The sequence below is a fragment of the Acomys russatus genome, chromosome 3 (genome assembly GCF_903995435.1).
Source record: "Acomys russatus chromosome 3, mAcoRus1.1, whole genome shotgun sequence".
NCBI lineage: Eukaryota > Metazoa > Chordata > Mammalia > Rodentia > Muridae > Acomys > Acomys russatus.
Genome location: NC_067139.1, coordinates 21,695,018 through 21,721,178, shown reverse-complemented (window position 1 = coordinate 21,721,178; position 26,161 = coordinate 21,695,018). Strand labels below are relative to the sequence as shown.

Genomic DNA, 26,161 nt, shown 5'->3' with positions numbered 1-26,161 from the left:
TAGAACTGATGTCATCCAGAACTCCCAAGAAACCTGCAGGAGACTCACTGTACAGGACCGTGAAGGTGCCATTCCCCATTTCCACTTATCTTGGCTGAAAGTTAAGGATACTGGTGACCACAAGTAAGCTTTAGGGTTTTATCCCGTCTCAAGTCTCTGATGGGTTTGAAGACCAGACAGTTCAATCTGTCAATTCAGCTTAGTAGGTTAGGGGTTAAGATGTTTTTAGCTCAAGGTAGATGTTTTAAGTTAATAGAGATGAGACATGACAGATATCAATCTCCACTCAGAAACTTAGACCCAACAAGATAGGAAAGATGTTTACTTCAAATTTGCCAAATACAAATAGGCAAATCACTATGAATGTCACATTTATATAATTCCTGATTGTCTCGTGGTTCTTCCTGCTGTATGTAGTTTATTTTACCCATGTGTAATAATATAAATGTATACGTTGAAAGAGAAACATAATAAAAAAAATAAGAATAAAAAATCAAATAAGCTTTAGATACCACAAGATGGAAGCAGTCAACCTCAGAAAGGTTTTTAAACCTTCAAGATAACCACTGAGGTGAGGAGTGGAGCTCAGAGGTATAGTACATGGTCAGCATAGCACAGAGCTTTGCCTCCTTTCCCCAGAACCCAGAAGAAGCAGCTATTTTGTCCTAATTGCCCATGGTTCCGGTAACTCGGCGCAGAGTTACATTTGTTCAACAGCTGATAGCTTTATGTGGAAAAGACATGACTGTGCTTATTGAAACCAAGATTAGTTTTGCCCTCTTGACTGACAAAAGCTAATGTAAAGAAAGGGAAGGCTTCTCTCTGATGCTGAACACGGCACACACACCTGGTCTTGTTTGTAGTCGCAGAGAGCCCTGAGGATAATGGGCTTTTTGCTCCTGTAGTCTGGGTTCCGAGGTTTCAGCTGCACAATCTTCTTGGACTTATTTACCAAGTTCTGCACCTGACGCTTGTATTCCAGAATTTTCTCCCGTTCTTTCTGCAATTGCAAATACAATGCACCTTTAACATGGGTGCCCTGCAAGTTTTAGAGGCCTCAGGAAGAAGCTGCCACAACATCAAAGTTAAATATTGCTACAGTTCCATTAGGAATAGTTAGCCACAAATTCTTCATGGGGGAAGATAACGTTCCACAGTAAGCCTTCTGAATTAACTGGGCAGGAAAGACTATCTCCCTGAAAGGGCCATGTGCATAAAAAGTGAGGTATGCCTTCCCAAGGGACTTGTCACGTTAAGCCATGGCATTCTCTCTTCTCTTGTTTTAAGTTAATTACTGAGGTGGTGAAGCAAAGGCCGTTTGTTCCCTACGGTCACTGGGCACCCAGAGATGCCATTGAAAGAAGAAATTGAGGTGTGGGCTCTGGGCGGGCCCTGTGTCTGGGGTATACTCACTCCCCTGACCTCCACGTGCAGCTGCTGAGGGACTGGGCATGACATAGTACCTCCAGCTCTTTGATCTGCTCCAGCAGGTGCTGCAGGGGCATGTTCTTGTCGCACGGGTATTTCTTCCTGATGGAGTCCTGCAGACCCTTCAGGTAGGCTTCGGTTGACTGGGCCTCTTCAAAAAACTGTCAGGGAGGACAACAATCCCCATCAATGAAAAGGAAGTTAACATCAGGGTTTGGATCTTGGATGTCATCCAAAGGCTTGTCTGTTAAAGGCTGGGCTCCCAGTGTGGCACAAACAGGGGACAGTGAAGCCTTTAGAAGAAGGGCATCGTGGGTGTTTTTTAGATCATGAGGGTATAGCCTCAGAGAGGATCATGGGACCCTAGCATCCTCACTTTCCTCCCTTCGCTCTCTGGCAGTTCTGTTCTACCCTGCATGCCCTGCTATGGTGTGCTAACTCTTCATAGACCAGAATAATTGGCCTGTGGGCCAGGGACTGGACTTTTTTCTGCATAAGTTTGGTTTTCCTGGGTGTTTTGTTAACACTGGGGGAAAGCTAAAGGACACAATCATTTAGTAGTTGTGTTTCGAGGACCACCACTCCACCTCCGCAAGCCTCTGCTAAGTGGCCAAAGGAAAAGATTAGAGCAGAGAGCATTCACAGACTTGGTCTTGGGGCTGAGCGGCCACAGGCTGTATTACAAATCTGTGTTCCTCTAAACTAAGGACAATAAGTAGGATTTATGCAATGCCTTCCAGATAGTTTCCTTGCTTCAGAAAAAACTCAAAAGATAAAGTAGTGATGGCATTACAATGCATGTGACCCCATCAGTTCTATACCTGTGTGGTGTATGCACTTACTCATCTATACAGTGCATGCCTGTGGACTATTATTTTAGACTAGGAAAGTTCCCTGGAGATCATCCTGGGTCTGATCCCCTATGTCCAACACGAGAAACTGGAGCCTGGAGTTGTAACATGTCACATGGTAGATGGGCTGGAGTCAGACTTCATCATTGCTAAAAAATACTTCTTCTCACAGTCCCATGGCCACTCTAAAGTCTCAGACAGGGCTAGCAAGATGGCTCCGTGGGTGAAGATGTCTGTTGCCAGGACCCATATGGTGGAAGAAGAGGGCAGGTTGTCCTCTGACCTCCACGTGCCAATTGTGGCATAGAACCACCACCAACACCACCACAGATAGACAGACAGACAGACAGACAGACAGACAGACAGAAACACATACACACACACAAACACAAATGAATATAGCTTTAAAAAAAAAAAGCTCAGAAAAAAAAAAAAAAAAGCTCAGATATGTCTAAAAACCTGAAAGTAGGCAGCATTTTCTTTAAGATGGACATCAATGCACTTGGTGATCTGCAGAATCCAACTCCACTGTGTCTGAAGTATGTCCATATATGCCTGAAACAAGAAAACACCAAGATGTCAGCCGTCTCATGCCCACCCAAAGGCACAGAGGAATGCCTCCTGCACAGACCCATGAGCCAGATGAAAAGCACCTCTTTATTTCACCCCAAGTCAAACAAACTTTTGTCTAATGATTGGAGACAGAATAGCCCACCTGAGAGCTCTAGGTACAATCAGTTCTTATAGACAGCCACCATCAAACAGACATCAGCCAAAATAGGTCTTGCCTTAATTGAGTAGTTACTAACCAATCAGAACAGACACTGGGGACAGCACCAGAGTGGAATTCCCTTTGGCAGGCACACCAAGCCTGTTCTTCGACAAGCACTAGATCGTGTGGAGGTGTGATGCATTCAGGCAGAAGGCCTCAGAGACTTAAGGCAGTAACTTTTACCAGATAACATGGGCATTTTAGTTTAACAACTTAGATGGCCATAATAGTACTATCACCTACAGCAGCCTTGAGTCCAGCTCACAGAGAGCAGTCTTCAGGAAAAGCAGACAAATACTGCCCAAGGGCTACATCTGCCCCACCACTTTTATTCATAAATAAAGTATTATTGGAACATGGCTATGGCTGTTCACTTACACGGTGTTCATACTGCTTTCGTAATGCAATTGCAGAGCTAAATAATTGTGACAGAGATCATCTGGTAAAGTCTAAAGTATTTCTGGATTTTCTGGGAGGGCTGAGGGGGGTGAGGTTGCCAAATCCCTAGGCTAAGGTGCTGGTCCCAAAATAGAAAATAAAGTTGGCACAGTTTCATAATGGAGAAGAATCACTCACTCACAAAGACGTCCTTTTTGAAAAGTTTTTTTCCCCCTAATGAAAATGTAAATTCCACAGAACTTGCCTCAATTTTGTCTGACGCTGGATGCTGATTGAGGACCAGTTGGTCACTTTCCTGTTTAAGCTTATTGAGCTCCTTCTCCTTGACTTCCAGTTGACTCATGCGAATCTGTAACAGGAAACACCAAACCCTTTACCGCCAGCTGCAGTTAGGCTCTCAGGATGTCCCACTAGTTAGAGGTGGCAACGCACAACACTACATTCTGGAAATGATGGGTGCTAAGGACCTACATGACGTTGTCCTTAAGAACCACAGCATTTTTGATGCTGGAAACCCAAGGTTAGGAAGGGGCCAAGGCAAGACTAGTGGCATGACCTGACCAAGGCTCTGCAGGTAGCTAACCACATTGCCACTCATACATGGTGAACATTCCTAATTCCACATGCTTGGGACCACATGTGCTTCAGAGTTGGGATTTGCTATTGCAGAATATTTGCATATACACAGAGATAGGACTCAAGTCTAAAGACAAAACTCATTTGTGTTTCCTACCCACATAGCCTGAAGGTAATTTTATATAATATTTTGGGGACACCTTAGAGTGGAGTGGACAGCACTGTAGAACAGCGGATCAAAACTTGAATTTAGGAAGGTTTCTGGACAGGCCAACCTGTGAATCATTGTCATTAGCGATATTAAACAATGGTCTTGGTGGTTGTTAACCTAGCAATGGCACATCCCCACAGTCCCATTTATTTAGCAGGGTTAGGTGAGATGGTTATTTGAGTTACAAAACATAGCAGTCTTTCTGAATAACAGAGGGAAACCCTATCTCTTTAATTAATTAAATAAATAAATAAATAAATAAATAAATAAATAAATAGGGAGAGGCTGGGGAGATGCTCAGTGACTAAGAGCACTGGCTGCTCGGCCAGAAGACCGAGGTTTGATTCCTGGGACTCTGATGCCCTCTTCTGGCACTTGTGGGCACTGCATGCACATGGCACACAGACACGCATGCAGGCAAAACACCCAAACACATAAAATAAAACTGAACAAATCTTACACCACTGAACAGTATATCCATTTACAAGCAGCTGATCAAATTATTTAAAAGGCCTCTCCTTCCGCCAGGCTAAAGGCAAGGTAGGGCAACTTACAGAGAAGGCCTCCTGCTTCTGAGCGATGTTTGTGTTCTTGTCGCTCCAGTCGTACAGCAGCTCCTCCTCCTCACAGTCATTGATCCACATGATCTCCAGAGAGGTGGCCTGGATGATGTTCTGCAGCTGGCGCAGGTGGTCCATCCTCTCGAAGGATGCTTTCTGCAGACAAGTTCGCGAGCAGCATTAGGATAACAGCACCAGTTAACACAGGAAAACAGCTCAGGTGAACACTGTGGAGTTCCTTACCCAAATCATCTGAGGCTAGAAAAACCTCCTAACCTGCTACGTTCACCTGGTGTAGGAGAGAGGCCATTTCCAAATTGCTGATGCTGTGGAGCCATAGCAATATCAGATCCAAACACCCCAAAGGGTCATTCTCATCTTTGCCCTGGTGCTGGAGGAACGCAGGGCCTCCCGCGTGCTACAGAAGCACTCTACTTCAGGCTTCTGAAGAGCCTTGCTTGACTCACATGATGATATTTGAGGCCAGCCAGATGGCTCAGCAGGTGAAGCATTTTCTGAACAAGCCTGATGACCTGAGTTCAATCCCCAGGACCTGACTCTTGTCCTCTGACCTCCGTACACACTAAAGCATACGCATGTTTGCATACACACACACACACACACACACACACACACACACCAATTATAATAAACAAAAATTTAAGAGATACTGATGTTTGAGTTAAATAACTTTAGTTAATTAATAGGAACTATACTTTTAGATAGATCTAGCTTTCTATCTTACATAAGTCAGGCTTTGCCCACACAAAGGTAAGGTGCCATCAGCCTTATGCCTATGCCAACAGGAAAAGTAGTATGTTACCAGTAGCCACACTATTTTAAAAGCACTTTAGCCAGCAAGAAAATGTGGAAAGGGTGAAAATAAGATGACACAAATAGGTTGAAGAGTGGAAATCTCTGTTTTGGAATCAAGCAACCAACAGTGTCTGTCATGAGACGATGACAGGCTGGTAAAACTATGTGAGGAAACATTTTGTGTGTCTGTATACTTGTTCAAAGGGGCTGCAATCCTTCATCACTTTACATGCACTTAACAAGAGCCATTGATGTGAAATTTAACTTGAAAACAGAACAGTGCTAGGCACTGCCTTCAGAAAACAAAACAAAACAAAAACTTTGAAACTTCAATTCTGAAAGAAAACCAGCAACAACAAAATTACAATCTATGCACCCCAGGTCCATGTATATCTGGGCTCTGTGCTGAACATTACTAAGCCAATACGTGTACCACTTGCGGAACTGAACTGAACTAACTGCGGCTAACTGCACTTACCAGCAGGTTTTCATATTCCTCCTCCAGCTGGTAGATTGCTGACTTCTCTCGCTGAAAGACAAGAAAATGCAGGTTATTATTTAGCCCCCCTCGAGGAGGTCTACAGAGAGTTAGCCCTTCTATGCCTCCCTCTGAGGTGCTGGCCTCGGCTCCCTTAGTTAAAAAGAAGCAACTGCTCCATGAAGTCTCTTGCCCAAGGAGGCCTTTCCCCAGATAGGTTGAAGACTCCTCAAAGTAACTATTCTGTCACTTACAGACCTGCTGTAGTAAACATGATTTTGGGTCCTCCAGATCTTAGAGACACGAAGGAGAAAGCTGAGCCAATTATTCAAGTGGACAAAAGTAAGGCTTAAGTTGTAAAAAGGCAGGGCAAAGTGAAAACGAAAACATCGATTTAAGTATTACAGTCAGTGATTTCAAGTCTAGGGAAGGGAGTGGAGGGGATATGGGGATGCATGGGAACTGGAGAGATGGGGATGGCGGGGTGAGGGGTATGGGGGGGGGGGGACCAAGCAATGAGATCGACTACTACCCTGTCATTCTCTATTCGCCCCAAGTCTGACTTTATTTTCCCAGCACTGGAGAGGTATTGAATTGAGATACAATTTCCTTCAGGACAAAGGTGACTTTATTCCCACCCAGGAGAGGACTCAGCAACTCGCCAGTGATATAAGCTACATGATAATTTCATTTTATTCTGGCTGGTGATGCTTTGCCTTCTGAGGTAACTATCTACCTACTACCTCTGCTAATACTTGTTTATGAACCGTAACCTCGTGATACCCTGCACACACTTAGCATTTGGTTCAAGTCCTTCTCCAGGTTCCATAAATTTGTTTCCACTTCCCTTTTATACAATGGAGTTTTTTAGTTTTCTTTTGTTTTCATTTCTAGTCTCTTGGAATGAAAATACTGGTCTTGTGCTTCAGACAGATTTGCCTAAATGCTACGCCCTTCTCTAGGCTCCCCGATAAATGTGACACATACCAGATCTGCTTTGATCTTGTCCAGCTGCCAACGGTAGTCCCCGATGGCGTTGTGGATGCTCCTGTGGCTGTTGATGTGCTGTTCCACTGAGCCAGGGTCCTCGCCCCAGGCCATCAGGTCCATTTCTGCCTGCAGAGAGGGGGGGAGCATACCGTTTATTGTCCCTCCTCTGCAACACATAATTTCTCTGTATCATCAGGGATCAAGATCTCACACACAGCCTGTTTCAGATCAAATTCAAAATGTACAACCACCCAGGATGCGAAAGCAGGAGGATTACTTGAGTTGAGTGGTCAAAGCTAACCCAAGCACACAGCAAGGCCCCATCTCAAGGAAAAAACAAAAAAATAAAAAATAAAAAAAATAAAACAACAACTGAATGAACTATGTTTGAAGCTAAATACTTTTACCAAATAGCTAATGAGAATCACCAAATACATTCTGAATTAGTTTGACTCCATCCCAAGATGAATAAGAAATTCAGTAACGGGTTCCTTACGATCTAAACTATTCTTCTGAAGAAAGAGAATCTACATATGAGATTCCCACAGATGTGGAGGTAGAGCTGACAAAATGGCTGAGCTACACAAGTGAACGGCTGGATTTGCATCCCCAGAACCCACAGGGGAAGGAGACAACTGACGCCTCAAAACTGTCCTCCAACCCCCATCCCCACACCCTGCACTCACACACAATAGTAATAATTACATTTTTCTAAAAAGGATAAAAATAATAGAATGTGAATTTGTATACCTAGACACTAGTATGAATACTAATAGACATTATTCAATCATTTTTAAATGCATCTGAGAAATCATTAATGGCACAGTCATGCACTGCCTCTCAAACTAAATTGCTAACCTAAAGAAATTATCATTGTTTATTTGTTTACATTATCTTTTGTTTGTTGTTGCTATATTGGTGACTGAGCCTACAGCTTGACGAAAGCTAGGCAAGTGCCATACCATTGGGCTACACATCCAGGCCTAAGTTATGTTCATGAATGCTATATACTCAAGTGTTGGCTCAGAAAACAGCATTTTAAAATTCCCTTCCAAACTGTAAGAACGCTCTATGCTCCACATTAAAGGGAACCCACTATGCACACTCAAGGGTCTCCATTCTGGTTAATGTTGGTAATAGTAGTAGGATTATGGGTTTATGTTCGCTTTTTAAATGTGAGACCTGGCTAGATTTATCACTAGAGTCTGAAATTTAAGAGTATCTCACAATAAGAATCAAATACATTATTTCATTCTGGTCAAGTCGAGCATGGATTGATTTCCTCCTTTTGCATGAGCACATGTAAATTTCTAAATCACCTGTGTCATCTCTCGGACATGCCAAGGGCACACACCCCTTGCTGGGATGGCAGCAAGAACAGAACACAATTGTCCTAAGCCACACCCATGTTCTAGTACCCTTGGCAAGGCTTCAGAGAGGAGTCATCTCAAAGGCAGAGAACTGAAGGTTAGGAGGGACTTTGGCCTTGTCCTGTAACTGCCTGTGCTTGAAAACAGAGGCAGCAGGTGCTGCACCGGGGAAGGTGGAAATGACCCAGGGCCGGCTCACCACAGCTCATTACCTGCCAGGTGTATAGTATCTGGCTCGCCCATCAGCAGAAACACAGATCACAAAGCAGAAACCTGGCAGGGAGATGTGAGTCTGCCTCCTGAACACGCTGTAGGGAACCGAATAATCCCTTATCAGCAGAGGCCTCAGCTGGGTCTCCTGGGAGTGAGCAAAGAATTCGGACTATGTGTGGGGGAAGGTGGGATAAGAAGGGAATGGCCACACAGAATCCCAGGGTGAACCTACAGTAGGAATCAAACAGCTTTTAGTTTGCCAAGAATTCTAAGAACCATCTGACAGTATCAAAAGCATGGCTCACGGATGGGTGTTAGGAAGTACATCCAGGCAAGAACGCCATCTCCCCTGAGTTTAAAGATGTAGAGACTTTTCTCCCAAATAGTCATTGGTTTTGTGCGTGTGTGTGTGTGTGTGTGTGTGTGTGTGTGTGTGTGTGTGTGTGGTGTCCATCTGTCGGTGTGGGAGACGGTTTCCCTCTGTGGCTCAGGCTGAGATTATAAGCATGGGTACCACCACACCCAGCTCTACAAAGCATTCTTACAAAGCTACACCCACAGCAATACAGAACATGACTAATCCTGAGCTGTCACTTAATATAACTGTCACTCTGTCTTAGAAGACATCAGGGGATATGACATCTCGTAATTACTCAGGTTCAAAGTTTGTCTGGCCTCCTTGAAGGCACAGCTCAAGTCCCATTAACTCAAATCTTCTCAGGACTGGAGTGTCACTCTCTCCCCACTCGTAAGCAAGATCGTATTATAGCTCTCACAGAGCATTTGGCATCTGGGCTGTATCTTGTCTTCCATAGTATTCACCTTCATAGATACGGACCATCATTTTTGAGCCCTGATTTTCTAGCATGGTGTCAATATAGATAGACACCCCCCCCCCCAAGAAATGTGTGTTCAGAGGTAAAGGCCAAGGCCTCGGTAGCTCAAAGTCATCCTGAGCTACATAGCCAATTCAAGGCAGCCTGGGCTCCATGAGACCCTGTCTCAAAAAATAAAGAGATTTTCAAAGACTTTAGGGAAGCTGAAGACATGCAAACAAGTTTAGAGTTAAGTTTCTGACATAATCGATGATTTTCTGTGATTTCTGCTAGTACTGCACCTTCTGAAATAGCTTATAGTCTTCATAAAAAATGTGTGTGGTGGGGAGGGGGCACAGTAGCACACACTACAATCCCAGTACCCTGGAGGATGAAGCAGGAAGATCGTAAGTTTAAGGCCTGTGTGAGCTACAAAGCAAGACCCTGTCTCAAAAACAAACAAACAAAACCAGCAAACAAAAGACAAACAGGGTCTGGAGAGAAGTCTCATTGGTTAAGAGCCCGGACTAGTCTTTTAGAGGACCTAGGTTTGATTGGCATCACCCACATCGTGGCTCACAACCATCTGTAACTCTAGTTTCAGGGGATCCAAGGCCCTCTTCTGGGTACTGCATGCATGTGGAACATACATATATATATATGCAAACAGAACGTCATACACATAAAAAAGGAAAAGAAAACAAATAAATACAAAGTAGGCATAAAAAAATAACTAAACAAGTGAGTGAATGAACGATTGTTGGCAAAGGAATACACTGAGGCTTGAACTCACAGAGTTCTGCCTACCTCTGCCTCCCAAGTGCTGTGACTAAAGATGTGCGCCACCGCGCTTGGCTCACCCAAAACCTTTTAAAGGCAGGGTGTGAGTAGCACTTGACTTGTGGTCTTAGACGTCTTGGGGGTTGATCTAGGAGAATGGTTTGAGTCTGCATGTTCAAGACTAGCCTGGGCAACTTAATTCAACCCAGACTCAAAGACAAGGGTTGGGGAGGGGGATGTTAAAATGGCTAAGAAATTTTAGAACGACTAAGAAATTGGTCCAACAGTCAATCAAGCTCACGCAGCATTGCGTAACACCCTCTCCCCAATGTATGATTCTAACGCATCCGCATCTGAAAGAAGGACGGCTCATTAGAAGGTTTTCATTATGAAATTCCCATCTACATGTTCATGGCATGTTTCTCAGGCCACCTGTTCATTACTGGGCTTAATTACTACATAAAACAACAAAACAGTGATTAGCGTTGAGAAGCACTTTGTAGAAAGCCCAGTTGCCGGGAAAAGATCGCACATACTTCTTGTGCCATCCTTGGACTCCACGCCCACACAAGTGACGTGAGACTTGCACGGCCGGAGACCGAACTTCAAAAAGCCAACCAAGGAGGCCAAACCAGAACACCCAGTGTCACCGTGCCCGACTCCTCCCAACATGATAATATTTTATAACTTTTTTTTTTAATCTTAAGTTTTCTCTCTTTTGTTTTACTAGTTCAAAGGGGCCACAGAAGAGGTCTTTCTTTCCAGCCCACGAGGGATACAGTGAGGTCAGCGGCAACTCAGGCAGAACAACCCTGTGACTTAGCAAGTTGCTGTCACTGGAGGGCTGGGGGTGACTGTACCATCATCTACATCTGAACTTCCTAAGTTCAGGGTGGGGGTGGGGTGATCTAAGAAGAAGCACCTGCAGGTCCACCTGGGCGCCACTTACCCTCTGCTGCCTCATCCAGCCCAGACACTCGCCCGTGAGGCGTTTGGTGAACTCGTCCCATCCAGAGCCGCTCTGGCAGGTGTATCCTCCACCTCCCTTGGAGCTGGCCCTTCGGACCCGAGGGACGCTGATGGCCTTGTAGAGGGCCCGCATCTGCTCCTGAAGCTGAAGCAGTCTGAAAGGGAAGGGACACGATGGCATTGGCACAAGAAAACAGCCCACGAAAACCCATCCAGGGCAAATCTCCCCATTTCCGGGTTTCCTATGGGTCAAGCCGCAGGCCAAGGACATGGCATTAAACGATTTTATTTTCTTTACCCCATGACTTCCAACGTGCTCACGTGGAAGTATAAATGCTAGGAGGCCACTCAGTGCAGAACATCTAGAAAAGTGTCATTGCCTTTGCCTAACCTGACAGCCACTCAATTTCTCTTGGGAATTTCATCCTGGGAGTATATTTTGCTAGTACCCTGGTCCCTTGGTAGCAGGAGAGCAAATTCAGACCACACGGCTCTGCTGTGGAGTGGTCACTTCCAATTCCAAGAATCTCACTTGCTTAAATAAAGCGCGATATCAGCCTCTTGAAAAGTCAGATGTCGTACAGGAGGCCGCTACTTCTGTCTAAATGATCCCTTCAGCTCTTTAAACTATCACAGAGTTTTGACTGTCCTGGGGAAGGAGCCCAAGACTCCACCACATCCTTTGTCCTTCTCTAAGAGCCAAACACTAGCTTACTAATGAATCAATATCGAGACAAGAGCTCACTAAATTGTCCAGGCAAGCCCTGAACGTCTGATCCTCCTGCCTTGGCTTGCCAATACCCAGGATCACAGGGCTCTGCGACCATTCCAGGAAGAACTAGAGTTTTTGAATGGTCATCTTTTTTTTTCAGGTCTATTTAATTCTCATAGCATCTCTGGGGGCGGGGGGTGGGGGGCAGCGTGGAGCACAAAAGATGAAGTTTGCAGTTCCATATTTGAAATCGAGAACGCTGCAAGAGCCCAAATAAGGGAGGTGTTCTCAGGGGAGCGTGTGTGCTTCCTCTGGGAGAAGCCTGAGGTCACCAGCTGGTGGCCCCACATCCGCGCTCTGCGGCGGGTACCTTTTCTGATACGCATCACAGGGCTGGCCCATCTGCCGCATCTCTCGGATCAGGCTATCTGTGATTTCCATCTGATCATTGGCTTGAGCAAAACACTCATCCAGCTCTCTGTTGCGAGCCAGCTGCATTCCTTCTCCATATTTCAGTTCCTGGCAAAAAGAATGTGCATGAACATACGTAAGACTGTAAGGAAGAATTTCATGTGCATCAAGGAAACCAAACCTGCTACTGTAATGTAGCAGCAGATAGTATAAGCCCCCAACCAAACAGCATATTTTCTAACTAAACTGAGGGCGTGGTGGTGCACACCTGTGGTCCTGCACCTTTGGAGGGTGAGGCAGGAGGGTCAGAAATTTGAGGCACTTGTACTACACAGAGAGCCTCTGTCTTAAACAAACAGAAACCAGGACCAGTGAAATGGCTCGGTGGGTAAAGGCACCTGCCACAGAGCCTGGGAATCTGAGATTGTTGTTCGGGACCCACATGGTAGAAGGAGAGAACCAATTCCTGAAAATGGCTCTTTGATGTCCATGTGTATCTCCTGGCACTCACTCACTCATTCACTCACTCACTCACTCACTCATGTACACAGGCATGTGTACACACACACACACACACACACACCCCACACACAAAGTAATAAAAACAGTTCAAAATATTTTAAATTATGTATCGTGTGTGTGTGTGCGCGCGCGCGCGCACGCGCGTACAGGAACATAACTTTTTCAGTTCTTTAAGAAAAAAAATGACAGACTACAGTTATGTCAGATGTCACCAATGGAGGGGACTTGGTGACAGAAAAATGAGACCAAACTATACAGTTCTGTGTTTTGGCTTCTCTGTGTAGCTTCGGCTGTCCTGGACTTGCTTTGTTGACCAGGCTGGCCTCAAATTCATAGAGATTAGCCTGCTGGGATTATAGGCATGCACCCCCGTGCCTGGCTAATTTTGTACCTTGTTATGAGCCTCTACTTCACACTAAGGGTTTTTTGTTTTATCTATTTTATTTGTTTGCTTGTTTTTGTTTTTCAAGACAGAGTTTCCCTGTGTAGCCTTGGCTGTCCTGGACTTGCTTTATAGACCAGGCTGGCCTTGAACTCACAGATATCCACCTGCCTCTGCCTCCCGAGTGCTGGGATTAAAGTCATTTTTAAGCAGAAAGTCTGCTCTACTGCTTCAGTACCATTTGGCAGTTGTCCTCCATGTCCCACTTGCTGCTCTCTCTCCTTCTGCTGCAGCCAAGTGAATCTTACTTCTGTACCAGCAAATATGAAACCACTTCCTAAGCACCACCCACCCTAGTATTTAAATGCACGTCAATAAAATAGACTGGGGGCGGAATGGCATGTGTGTGGACACGCAGTCACTGCAGACTACACCCAGGTCTGCATGTGTGTTCTGCATTAAGTACTGATACCTGATGCCTGCTTTGGATGAAGGAGTCCAGCTAGCTATGGGAGGAGTCAGAGGAGTATTAATCAAACCAAACTAGTGTGCTGACCCCCTACCCTCTTTTACCATAAGCTAAAAATCTGAGTTTTTCTTCCTTTCCTTCCCTCCCTCCCTCCACTATACTCTCTTTCCCCTCTGGTTCATTGGTAGAGTTCACTCTGCACCTCAGGGTGGCCTCAAACTTAGAATCTGCTGCTTCCCAAGTGCTGGCTGTCATCCTCAGCATTGTTGGCATAATCTTTTAATCGCTGCTATGAGAATCTACACAGTATCTAAATTAAGAAATCAGAACATCAAGATAGCCTTCAAATTTAAAACATACATAAATTGTATTGGTTAAAATGTTCGCAGTGTGGCAGGATATAGATGTAATCCAAGCGTGAATGTCAACCCTCGACAAACTGGATCTCGACTCCTGTGCTGAGAACACATAATCACTCAGGAAGAGGATAGAAATGGTGGCTACCACCCACCATCCTCTGCTCAGCTTTTAGAAAATTCAGAGCCACTGTCAGCCCTACCATGCTTTAAAGGGACTTAGGGCTGGAGAGATGCCTCAGAGAGAACACACCACTCTTCCAGAGGACCTGGCCTTGATTCCCAGCCTTCACAAGGATGCTCACAACCACCTGTAACTCCAGTCCCAGAGGATCTGACCCTCGATTCTGGCCTCAGCAGGCACCAGGCATGTGGACCACAGACTTACATGCAGGCAAAACATCCAGACACATAAAATAAAAGTTTAAAGAATCTTTTTTAAAAAGCAAGAACATGCTGGGTCTGCTGGGGGCACACCTTTAATCCCAGCGGACCTCTGTGAGTTCCAGGACGGCCTGATCTACAAAGTGAGTCCTGAGACAGCCAAGGCTACACAGAGAAACCCTGTCTGGAAACACACTCCTGCAAAAAGCAAAAACTCTAAGAGGTGACTAATCAATCCACGTGATTAGTGGATGAATAGGTTATCTTGAGAGTGGGTCTGTTACAAAAGCCAACTTGGCTTGGAGTGTTGTGAGTGTTTTGTCTGTTGCCATGTGATGCCTTCTGCCACCTGAGGACTCTGCCAAGAAGAAGGTCATCACCAGATGCTGCCCTCAGCTTGGGCCAGAACCATTAGCCAAAACAAACCTCTTTTCTTTATGGTTTCCCCCAGTCTGTGGCGTCATTACTAGCAACAGAAAACAATTTAAGATAATATCCCTGTCTTGTCTGGTCTGAAAGGATCATCTCTAGACACTACTAACATGAGAGGTCCAACAACTCAGTTATACAGGCTGCAGTGAGGGCACAAGGGCACACGCTCCTCAGCAGCCATCGTGGCTGAGGGAGTGAGGGGAGCTCACCGGCTGCGCTATCAGCTCCGCCCGCATCAGACAGTCCGCACAGCTTTGCAGAAGCTCTTGGATAGTGTTCTGGTTCTGATGCCTGGACATGGTGCCAGTTTGACTGTGGAGACAAAGAAACCCAGACATGAGATGATTTTTTTTATTCAATTTAAAGGCAATACCGAACTTTCACAAAAGTTGCAAAAAGTAGTCCTGTGAACTGCTTCCCTCAGACGCATATGTGGTTATATCAGCTTTCTTTCTTTCTTTCTTTCTTTTTTTTTTTTTTTTTTTTGACCCATTTGACAATGTCATGCCCTTTCAATACCAAAATATTTCAGTATATGTTTCCTGAGAATGAAGATAATTAATGATTTAACCATAGTACAATTGTCCAAGTCAGGAAAATTAAAAATGGATATCACACTATTTTCTGATCTATAGATTTTTGTTTTGTTTTGTTTTGTTTTGTTCAAGACAGGGTCTCACTGTGTTATCCTGGCTGGCCTGGAACTCATTCCATTAGACCAGACTGGCCTTGAATTCATGAAGTTCTTTTTCTCTGCCTCCCAGAGGCTGGGACTAGGCACAATTCCCACTAAAATTTCCTAGATTAACTCAAAAATGTCCTTCAGAGCAATATTTCCTCAGGTCCACATGACCAGCAATGGCAGCCAGTGATCTCATCTGGCCTGTCATTCCTCCTACTCCTTCCTGACAGCCAAATCCCCAGCACATGTCCTTCTATGGCAAGATGTCAGCAGGTCAAGCACAGAGGAGTCACTAGCAAATGAAGCCTTAGGAGACAAGAGCAAAGCTAATTCTACAAAAAGCATTATCCACAGTCACATTAAGAGCCGGGCGTGGTAGTGCATGCCTTTAATCCCAGCACTCGGGAGGCAGAGGCAGGTGGTCGCTGTGAGTTCAAGGCCAGCCTGGTCTACAAAGCGAGTCTAGGACAGCCAAGGCTACACAGAGAAACCTTGTCTCAAAAAAACAAAAAAACAAAAAAACAAAAAAAAAAGAGGCAGTAAGGCCAAAGAAATCATGGTATGAGGAGAAAGATAGAAGAGCTCTTAAACAGAAGTTTCCTCCCACAATAAGGCTCGGTCTGTGTTCTTAATTTGAGGATATAAATCAAGCCGCAGCCCTGCCCACTACAGCTTGGCTTAAGAGAGATTTAAAGCACATAAAATTCTGTTTAATATGTATGAAAAGGTTGGATGAATCTGCTGTAAGTTGCTGAGTTTGGGGGGTAGAAAGCTAGCTTAATGGTTAAGAGCGTTTACCACTCTTGCAGGGGACCCAGATTCAGTTACCAAACACCCACACTGGGCATCTCATACGTGAAGTGTCTGTAACTCCAATTCCAGGGCATCAGACACCCTCTTTTGGTACCCAAGGGCACCTGCAAATGCACACACATACACATACTTTAAAAGACCTTCCTTATAGGGCTTTAGAGGCACCAGGTCTTTCGGCCAACTCCAATTTCTACCTGGTTCTACCAATTTGATGTGTCTCTATCAAACTGAACTGTGTATGTCCTTCTAGGTCTTGTTTTAAAGATTTATTGAGTTTTAACTCATGTGTATGAGTGTGTGCCTGTGCACTTGAGCGCACGTACCCAAGGAGGCAGGAAGGCATCTGATCCCCTGGAGCTGGTATTCTGGGTGGTTGTGAGCTGCCCAACAGTGGTGCTAGAAACTGAACTTAGGTCCTCTGCAAGACCAGTTCAATGCTCTCAGAAGTTGTGCCATCTTTCCACCCATCCCCACCCCCACATACTTTAAAGAAAGAATTCCACTGTTAAAAGAAAGTGGGTGTTGAGTTAGGCATGCAGTTCCGTGGCACAGCCCTTGCCTGACATGTACCCTGGGTTACAAGCTGAGCACTGGGTGGGTGGGGGGGGACTCAGAAATCAATAGGTAGAACATACTCAGATGGGGAGGCCCACATGAATGTGGGAACCTCTCCCACAGTGCCTGACTACATATTACCATACCGCGGGACAGCATTTTCTTTCTTTCTTTCTTTTCTTTTCCCTGCCACTTATTGGGGGTTCCTCCCTGCAAGTAAAGCTCCCCAGCAAGCCAGCACTAGCTGGATGTGGGTGAGGATCCCAGCCTTCCTTGGGAACCACTCCCAAATGACGACACTGGCCCCTTGAGACAGGCCTAGGCAGCTACCGCCCGAGCGTCCACCTGTCAAAACTTGGCCCGCTTCCCCCACCCCTGCACCACGAATCCAACCAGTCTCGCTTCCGATCAGCATTACACAGGCTGTCTGGCATGATTCCCACACCACCGGGACACAGACTACATCTGTTGTCCTAACTTGTACAGAATTCCAGCCGCCCTAGAACACTTTCCCAGTGTACCTGCCAGAAAGCAGGAGGAAGTGTTAAGGAAGGAAGGGGAAAATGGCCAAAAACAGGAAACTCGCTGAGAATTCTAGGATTAAATAAGAAATCATGAAAGTCTTTTGGGAGGCTGAGGTGGGAAGATGGACTGAGGTCAGGGGTTCGAGACCAAGCTGAGAAACAGTGAGATTCTACATAAAATAGAGAAGAGGGGAAAGGAGGGAGGGGGGATTGGGAGAGTCTTATAAAATTACAACAACTGTTCTTCCTATTTTTTCTTCTCCTTTTTTTCTCCTTTTTTTCTCCTTTAAATATTTTGGTTATTTGAGACAAAGTCTCATACCAAAGTCCAAGCTGGCCTGAAGCTCACTATGTAGCCCAGGCTGGCCTCACTCTCATGGCAACCCTCCCGCCTTAGCTTCCTGAGTACCAGGATTCACTGCCAGCTTGTCTTCTTCACTGAAAGGTCACATCCTTTCTTCTGAAACATTTGAAAGTCCTGTTAAGCAAGGTGGCTTGGACACAATGTCCGCAAAGAATGCCAGTTCTAAGTACGTGAATGAGCGAGCTATCTCCACACCATAAAAGCCAGACTTTCTTAACTGATTTAACAAGGTGTGCCATGGTAAAAACTACCATAAACTGAGCCGTAAGACAGATAATTAAGGGCAATTGGGTATGGCATACATAAGAACTTTGCACCATCTCGGCAACTTTCCTGTAAATCAAAATCTATTTCAGAATAAAAGTTTATTTAACAGGGGTTTTGGCTGGTAAAGGATGTGCTTAACATGAGTGAGGCTGTGGAATCACTTACACCACACACACACACACACACACACACACACACACACACACACTCACACACCACACACACACACACACACAGCACATACACTCACACACCACACACACACACAGCACATACACTCACACACACATACACTCACACACCACACACACACACACACACATACCCACATAGCACACACACTCACACACCACACACACACACACACGCAGCACATACACTCACACACCACACCCACACACACCCACACAGCACGTACACTCACACACCACACACCCACACACCCACACACAGCACACACACTCACACACCACACACACACACAGCACACACACTCACACACCACACACACACACACACACGCAGCACATACACTCACACACCACACCCACACACACCCACACAGCACGTACACTCACACACCACACACCCACACACCCACACACAGCACACACACTCACACACCACACACACACACACAGCACACACACTCACACACCACACACACACACACACACAGCACATACACTCACACACCACACACACACACACACACATACCCACACAGCACACACACTCACACACCACACACACACACACAGCACATACACTCAGACACCACACACACATCACACATACACACACACACACACACACATCACATGTATACACACACAGCACACAACACATATATATACACACAACACATACACAGCATACTTACATACATACACACACACACACCACACACCACATATATACAGAAGCAGGAAGTTCAAACTCATTTGTAAGTAAATGTATGCAAAGTTTCATATGCATTTTTTGTTTGGTTTTAGTTTTCTGAGATCAGTTTCTCTGTGTAGCCTTGGCTGCCCTGGACTTGCTTCATAGACCAGGCTGGCCTTGAACTCATGGAGCTCTGCCTGCCTCTGCCTCCTGAGTGCTGGGATTACAGGTGTGCACCCCCAGGCCTGGCTTCATATGCATTTTAAGTCAATTTACAAGATGAAATTCTTTGGACAACAAAGGATAGATTCTAACGCGCTCCCGCAGCCTCACTACTAGAGGTGCTACAGGACACTGAGATGAGCTGCCGCAGGGAGAGGGAGCTGGGGGGGAGGGGGGGACTATACACGGGTCCAGGCACTGGGGGGCGCTCCACTTCGTTATGCCCTCCTGGCTTTGGAAGACAGTTCTGCTTTCAGGGATCTGTTGGATCCTACATAAGACATCTGTTCCTCGTCCTCTGCCCACACTTATCCGAATATTCCCTTACAAAATGGACTCCATGTGCTGTTAATAACTCAAAAAATACTCTTCACCCTTTCCTAAAGGACTTGCCTGAACTCACCCCACACCCTCAATACACTAACCTTGTGTTTTGCCTTGCATCTTAATAGATAGAGATGTAGAAATCAAGTTTAAGACTGAAAAAAAAAGGACTAAATTGTTTGAATAATGAAAGTAAGAGAGTATTGTTATCTGCTTAACTTACTATTTCACCTTTATCCAAGTGGCCGAGTGCTAAGACTCTCCACAGGATGTTTGTCACCTTGAAGAGTACTAAAACCTATGTTTAAAGAAGAGTCTCACTCTATAGCACAGGCTAGCCCAGAACACACTTTGTAACCAGGCTGACTTCACACTCTTGGTAATCCTGCCCTGGCCTCGTGAGTGCTGGAATTAGAGCCACCAAGTTAGGTATGAATCCCGTTTTACTATAGTCTTAAAAATCTATTTTCACAAGCTGGTATGGTGGCATATGCCTTTAATCCCAGCACTCAGGAGGCAGAGGCAGGTGGATCTCTGTGAGTTTGAGGCCAGCCTGTTCTATAAAGAGAGTTCCAGGACAGCCAGGGCTGGTACAGAGAAACCTGTCTCAAAAAACAAAAACAAACCTTTTCCCACAGTACTGAAAAGCTATTGTTTTTTCCTATTCATATATATATGGTGATGCTTAATCTATAAATTATGCACAATAAGAGAACAGTAATAAAAAAGAACAAATATAACAATATGTTGTATAAAGGATGTTTCACACATCAGAATGTTTATTTCTAGATTTATCCAGCTTTTGTTTGTTTTGTTTTGTGTCTCTTATGGTTGGGGTTTTTTGTTTGTTTGTTTTTGTTTTGTTTTGTTTTGTTTTTGAGACAGAATCTTAGTGTGTAGCTCAGGCTGGCCTCCAACCATCAAAGCAATCCTCTTCTCTCAGTCTGTGAGTGTCGAGATTATAGGACTCTCCTCACCCTATTTATTTATTTATTTATTTATTTATTTATTTATTTATTTTTGAGACAAGATCTCATGTTCCCATGCTGGCCTCAAACTGCTCCATCACTAAGGGCCCTTTGAGTTTCTGATTCTGATTCTGCCTCTGGCTCCCCCGTCCTCGGATTACAGGTATGAGTCAACACTACTGCCTAATGCCCATTTGGTACTTTTGGTTAACCAAAGGCAATTGAAAGAACAGAAGGGGAAGCCATGGCTAGCAGAGAGCATTCTGTTATTTCGTCCTTAAAGAAAGCCTACTCATTCTGTCTGTAAAAGTCCCTCTACTAACTGAGGTGCAATCAAGAACCCTTTGGGAATTGGGTGCACATTGGCTCTGTCCATCTCAAAAGACAGATTCTGGCCAGCTGAGGTTAGCAACTGGGAAAGGGAGCACCCACCCTAACAGTTCAGCCCCAGAGGATGTTCCAGACACAGAACTGGCCACACTCAATCAAGAAGAAGCGCAGACAGAGAGGATTTTGATCCACTAGGTCAGCTGTCCATCTTCTTAGCATTCAGTGAGTGCAAACAGCTCACTATGAGAGCTGGGAGCAGCAGCTTCAGAGAGCATACTGCTCTTTTCTTTTTTCTTTTCTTCTCCCTCTCTCTCTTCCCCCCTCCCCCCAGTCTCCCTCTCTCCCTCCCCCCCACCTTCTTTGTACTAGGAATTGAACCCTGGTCACCACAGCACGTTAGGCAAGTGTCTACTGCTGGCCTCCATCACCAGCTTAGGCTCAAGTTTATTCTGTAACCCAGGCTGGACATTGCAATTCTCCCTCCTCCACCTCTGAGTGGTAGGGTTACAAGGCTATGCCACCTCACCCAGTTCATGTGGTGCCAGGAATGCACTCAGGGCTCTGGCCTAGGCAAGCACTCTGACAACTGAGCTTCATTCTCAGCCCAAAGTGGGAAGTCTGTAAACCACACTCAGAATTGGACTAGGAAGCATCCAGCACCTAGGTTCCATTTAAAATGTGTTTTATTTTATAGACAGACAACATAAAAGATGCTTGGCGGGGATGGGGTGGGGTGGGGTGGAGTGGGGGTGAGGGGTAGGGGTTGGTTGGTGCGAAGCTTATTTGGGTTAAATGATAAAATGACTTCTAAGCTAAAAATGACAGAGATTCCTGAGATTAAAAAGAGTCATTCTTAGAAGATTAACTCTCTGACATTGTTCTAGCTTCAAACTCAGAAAGACAAATGACTCATCCTACACACAACCTGCCTGTGCAAACATTTTTTTTTTAATTCATTCTAAAACTTGTTTAAACAAGAATGGCTCTAAGCTTTTGTAAAAGGATCCCTTCATCGGTGGCTAAAAGCAAAATGCGTTCTGGAGTTAAATCCAAAAACCGGCCACACGATTATGTATGCAAAGAGCACCCAGCTATATTTTATCTCAGCGTGTCCAAATAACAGTCTTTTCTTAAAAGGAAAAAAAAAAGATTTCAAAATTAGCTATCTTAAAGTATTTGGTGACCATCTCCTGCCAGAATATTACAGAAAGAAAATATTGATGCCAGGCATACAGCCTAATGAGATAGAAGTTGCTCATTAGACATCCATGTCACCTTCCTGTATTTCTTTCAGTGTGTACATATTCTCTTCACGGGTTACATCTTTCCTTCCTCTCTCTTTTCATCTCTCTCTCTCCCTTCTTCCACTGTGTTGTTTGGAGTTTTGTATGTATGCCGGAAATGAAGTGGTATGTCTCTCTGCATTCAGGTCCATCAAACAACACCCCCCCAAAAAAACCTCAGTAAATGTCTTTTGGAAATCATAACTACATAATGCTTTAATCAATCCCTTCTTTATAAGTTTCAAAGCGTCTTTTGTGTATCATACTTTGTTAGTTTCTTTCAAGAACCTTAAGTAAAACGAAAGTAAGAAAGTATAGTTTGACTTCCCGTAAGGTTGATTGAGTCACTAACTGCTCTAGCTGAGTTGCTGGATGGCCATTCCTCAGAAGTGACAGACGCCTCGTCCCCAGGGCTTCCCCACTCACTCTGCCCCTACTTCTTCAAGACTTATTTACACACAGGTGTGGCTACCCCACACCTCATCATCTTCTCCTCCTACCTGCACACTGCGGGCGCCCGGGCCTGTTTGTTTGCCTTAGTAAAGCAGAAGAAAAACAAAGGCAAATACACAACTATTTGATGACTCTACACTGATCACCCCAGTTTAGAAGTTCAACCAGTCTCTGTTCCCACCCAACAAATGAGTGAATAAAGGACTCTTCCCCTACGGATTTAGGAGGGCAGGTCTCCTTGGTCCTTAAATTTTGCCCCAGTGTAAGAACTGTGGACAGGTGGTGATGCACACCTTTAATCACAGTACTCTGAAGGCAGATGCAGGTGAATTTCGGTGAGTTTGAGGCTGGCCTGGTCTACAGAACTGGTTCCAGGGTAGGCAGGGCTACACAGAGAAATGGCATCCCATCTTAGGGAAAAGCAGAAAACAAAACTCCCAAAAACCTGTGGAAACTATATTCTATGTTTAAGGTGGCTGTCGCAGACAAAGGGACAAACTGGCCACACCGCTACAGCCCCCACAGAGATCCCAAGGCTGGCACCAGTGAGGCTTCTCTCAGCTGGACAGCCTGTGACTTTAACCAGGCTGGAGAGACTCTCAAGCTGCTTGCCTGACTGCCTGCCTCTCCAATAGGAGGGGACACCGCCTCCAGGGGTAAGAGAGGTTTCAGTGTGTGTTCAGTGGGTCTACAGCGTGCTGTGTTAGTGACCTCCACGGCTCTGCCTGTCTGTGGTGGCTGCTCCTGCGGTTAAGACAGTGCTCTGAAATTTCCTTTTTGTGTTTCTGTCTTTGCCCCAAGTTATTGTTTTAAGGACAGTGTGAAGAAGACACAGACCTAGAGGAAATAAAGGAAATGATTGTAGACTCACACATCAAAATTCCGCAAAGTACTCTGTGAATACATACAATTTTTATGATGTACCATAACCATTAAAGTAAATTAATATTTAAAAGAAAGGAAAGAGGAAAAAGAAGGAACAGATTAAGTAACAAGTATGGGGCATTTTCAGAAGTCCTGTAAGACTCAAAAACAACTATTTCAGGTAACTAAATGAGAATGATATATTTTAGCAGTATTAAAGAATTCTTGGAGTAAGAAAATTCATAGAAATATGCCTTCCTTATTTGTTTGTTTTTATTACTTAGTGGAAATGTCACCAAAATATTTGGTTCTTATAAATTCAATGCCAAAATAGAGGCTTCTGTTTTGAAATACTTTTCCATGCAAAAACTTACACTTGTTTTGCTGAACAGAAGAAGAAGAAGAAGAAGAAGAAGAAGAAGAAGAAGAAGAAGAAGAAGAAGAAGAAGAAAAGAAAGAAAAAAGAAAGACAGAGAACAAATAAATCATCTACACGTTGTCCCATCATCCCTGAAGACGTCCTTTTCTCCCCCTAGATTGGCAGGCAAAGCCAGATGTGATTCTGTGTGCCAAACATCTTTTTTCCAAGAAATACCTTCAATTGTTTGCTGTTACTTTTCAGTAAAGGGTCCTCACTTTGGTGAAATGTAAAGTTTTCATTCATGGTTGCAAAGTATATGAACTCCTCCACCCAACATGTCTGTGGTGAGGTAATAATTGTGGGTCCGAGCTAGCATTTTTTTAGGGTGTTGCTTCCAACGATGGCTCATTGTCTTGGTCTTGGGAGTCTTTGGGGTTATGGCTTCAACTCTCAAACTACATCAAGCCATTTTTAGTTTTTTAAGAGTCAGGGCTACTGAGACCCAAATAGGATGGAGAAGGAGAAGAGCTGAGCAGGGAGCAGAACTCCTAGTTGAAAATCTACTACAGGTTCCTCATCTGGAAAGACTGGTTACCCGACTCAAGTCTCAAAGTCACACCCAAGTTGCTTTGCTCCACCTTCAGAAGTCAGCACTGAGGCACCAGAATCAGCACATCTCTCTTTCCAAGCCATTTCAACTCCTGAACTACAGTGAAACCAAGCTGGTGTTTAGAAGAGGAAAAAAAATGTAAACCTACTGCTGAAAGCGGCTTTGTCCCATTAAATAACAATCAGACAGCATAATACAGAACCAACAATTAGTCTACCCAATACAGAATCACGTTGGGTGGGGTTTTCCTAAGCACATGCATTTTTCTAAAAAGTGCATTAGGAAGTAAGTAACTCATAGAATGAGGGCACAACAGAATTAAATGAAGTGAAATGTTGCGTTACTAGAAAAAGGTTTGCAAATAGAAAAGATGAATTCTACCCACAGAGGTATGATCTTTTCTCAGATGGTGTGATAACCTGGATAACAAATTCAACTACTTGTTAGCTGTGACATCTTGTGCAACGTGTTTTTGTTTTTTCTTTTAACTGTTTTAACCTCAGTTTCCCATCTGTAAATTAGGATGTTGGTTGTGAGGTTTGCAATTTCATGAGGCTTGCACAATATCTGACTTATCACAGGTGTCTGGTGGTGATGTGAGCTATCATTAACCATGGATCTGACCTTTTATAATATATACAATTTACTCGGGTTTAATAACAATACCAGTGTTATCTGCTGTATATTGAGTGTGTGTGAGTTGTATTTTGCCATCATTTCAATCTGTATCCTCTGAGTTACGTAGGCTCTGAGCTTTGTGTGTCCTCAGACATCTCACACCCAGGTCTTGGCTGAAGCTGTCACTCCATCTGGGCAGCATCTACTTTCCCCATGCCACTGCACCACCCACACTCAGACTTTCCCTCCACCCTCCTGCAGTAGGGCACTGGCCAACTCACCCAGACCTCTGGCAGGTTGTGCACTGGGCCCTGCCCTCCACAGAGCTATCACTGTGGCAGCCCTGCGAAAGCTCTGTGACTGCCCATCTTCCTGGAGGAGACTCTGGTGGCAATGAAAGCCTGCCATGGATCCCATTGCTCGCCAAATCCCTCTGCCAGGCTTTCCCAAGATCCTCCATTTCGCCTTGCTGCTTTCTACTTTTCGGTGACTGTTGAACAAGGAGCCCACTCTACATATTTCTTGACCTTTCCCCATGCTCTGTACATCTATGTGTATCAGCTGAATTACTACACTAAATAAACACCATTTTTTTTTCATAAAGTCTCACCAATGCCCTCATGACATATGCTATCTCTATTTGTGAAAGGTTTGAAGCTGTTTACACACCTCCAACTTCACCCCCCCACCCCACTGTGTGTCTGTGTGTGTGTGTGTGTGTGTTGTTGTTGTTGTTGTTGTTGTTGTTGCTGCTGCTGCTGCAAGGGATGGAAGCCACGGCCTTAAGAATGCTGGGCAAGCGCTATAGCGCTGGGCTATACCCTCAATTCTACCCTATTGTGTCTTGTATTTGTGTGGTCCCAGAGTACACACTCCTCTCAATTTTGTTGTTGTTGTGGTTATTCACCTGAACTCTCCATTAACTTCACACACGCATGCAGCAAGTGCTCAGAAGATACTTGCTAAGTCAATGGAAAAAATGGAATTTTACATTAAATTTAACAACGAATTGCCTTGTCTAGTCTAGAAGTCAGCATGGGACCAGTAAGGTGAGACTGGGTGATTTTTAGTGGTCTCTCTTACTCTGAAGGTTAGAGGCTGCTTCCTGTTAGCCCCGATTTCTTTTACTGCTATTATTATTT

General features: G+C 44.7%; 1 protein-coding gene across 2 annotated transcripts in view; it reads right to left on the bottom strand.

Moving 5' to 3' along the window:
• Window positions 1-26,161, bottom strand: part of Dsp (desmoplakin) — a 49,027-nt gene that overhangs the window by 19,338 nt on the left and 3,528 nt on the right. For both annotated transcript variants that reach the window (XM_051170168.1, XM_051170172.1), the window contains exons 2-11: window positions 15,106-15,208; window positions 12,311-12,459; window positions 11,209-11,383; window positions 7,079-7,207; window positions 6,092-6,142; window positions 4,792-4,953; window positions 3,695-3,799; window positions 2,739-2,834; window positions 1,464-1,589; window positions 848-1,000 (exon numbers count right to left, since the gene is read on the bottom strand). In XM_051170168.1, the coding sequence (XP_051026125.1) occupies window positions 848-1,000; window positions 1,464-1,589; window positions 2,739-2,834; window positions 3,695-3,799; window positions 4,792-4,953; window positions 6,092-6,142; window positions 7,079-7,207; window positions 11,209-11,383; window positions 12,311-12,459; window positions 15,106-15,208 (1,249 nt within the window). The remainder of the gene's footprint in view (window positions 1-847; window positions 1,001-1,463; window positions 1,590-2,738; window positions 2,835-3,694; window positions 3,800-4,791; window positions 4,954-6,091; window positions 6,143-7,078; window positions 7,208-11,208; window positions 11,384-12,310; window positions 12,460-15,105; window positions 15,209-26,161) is intronic.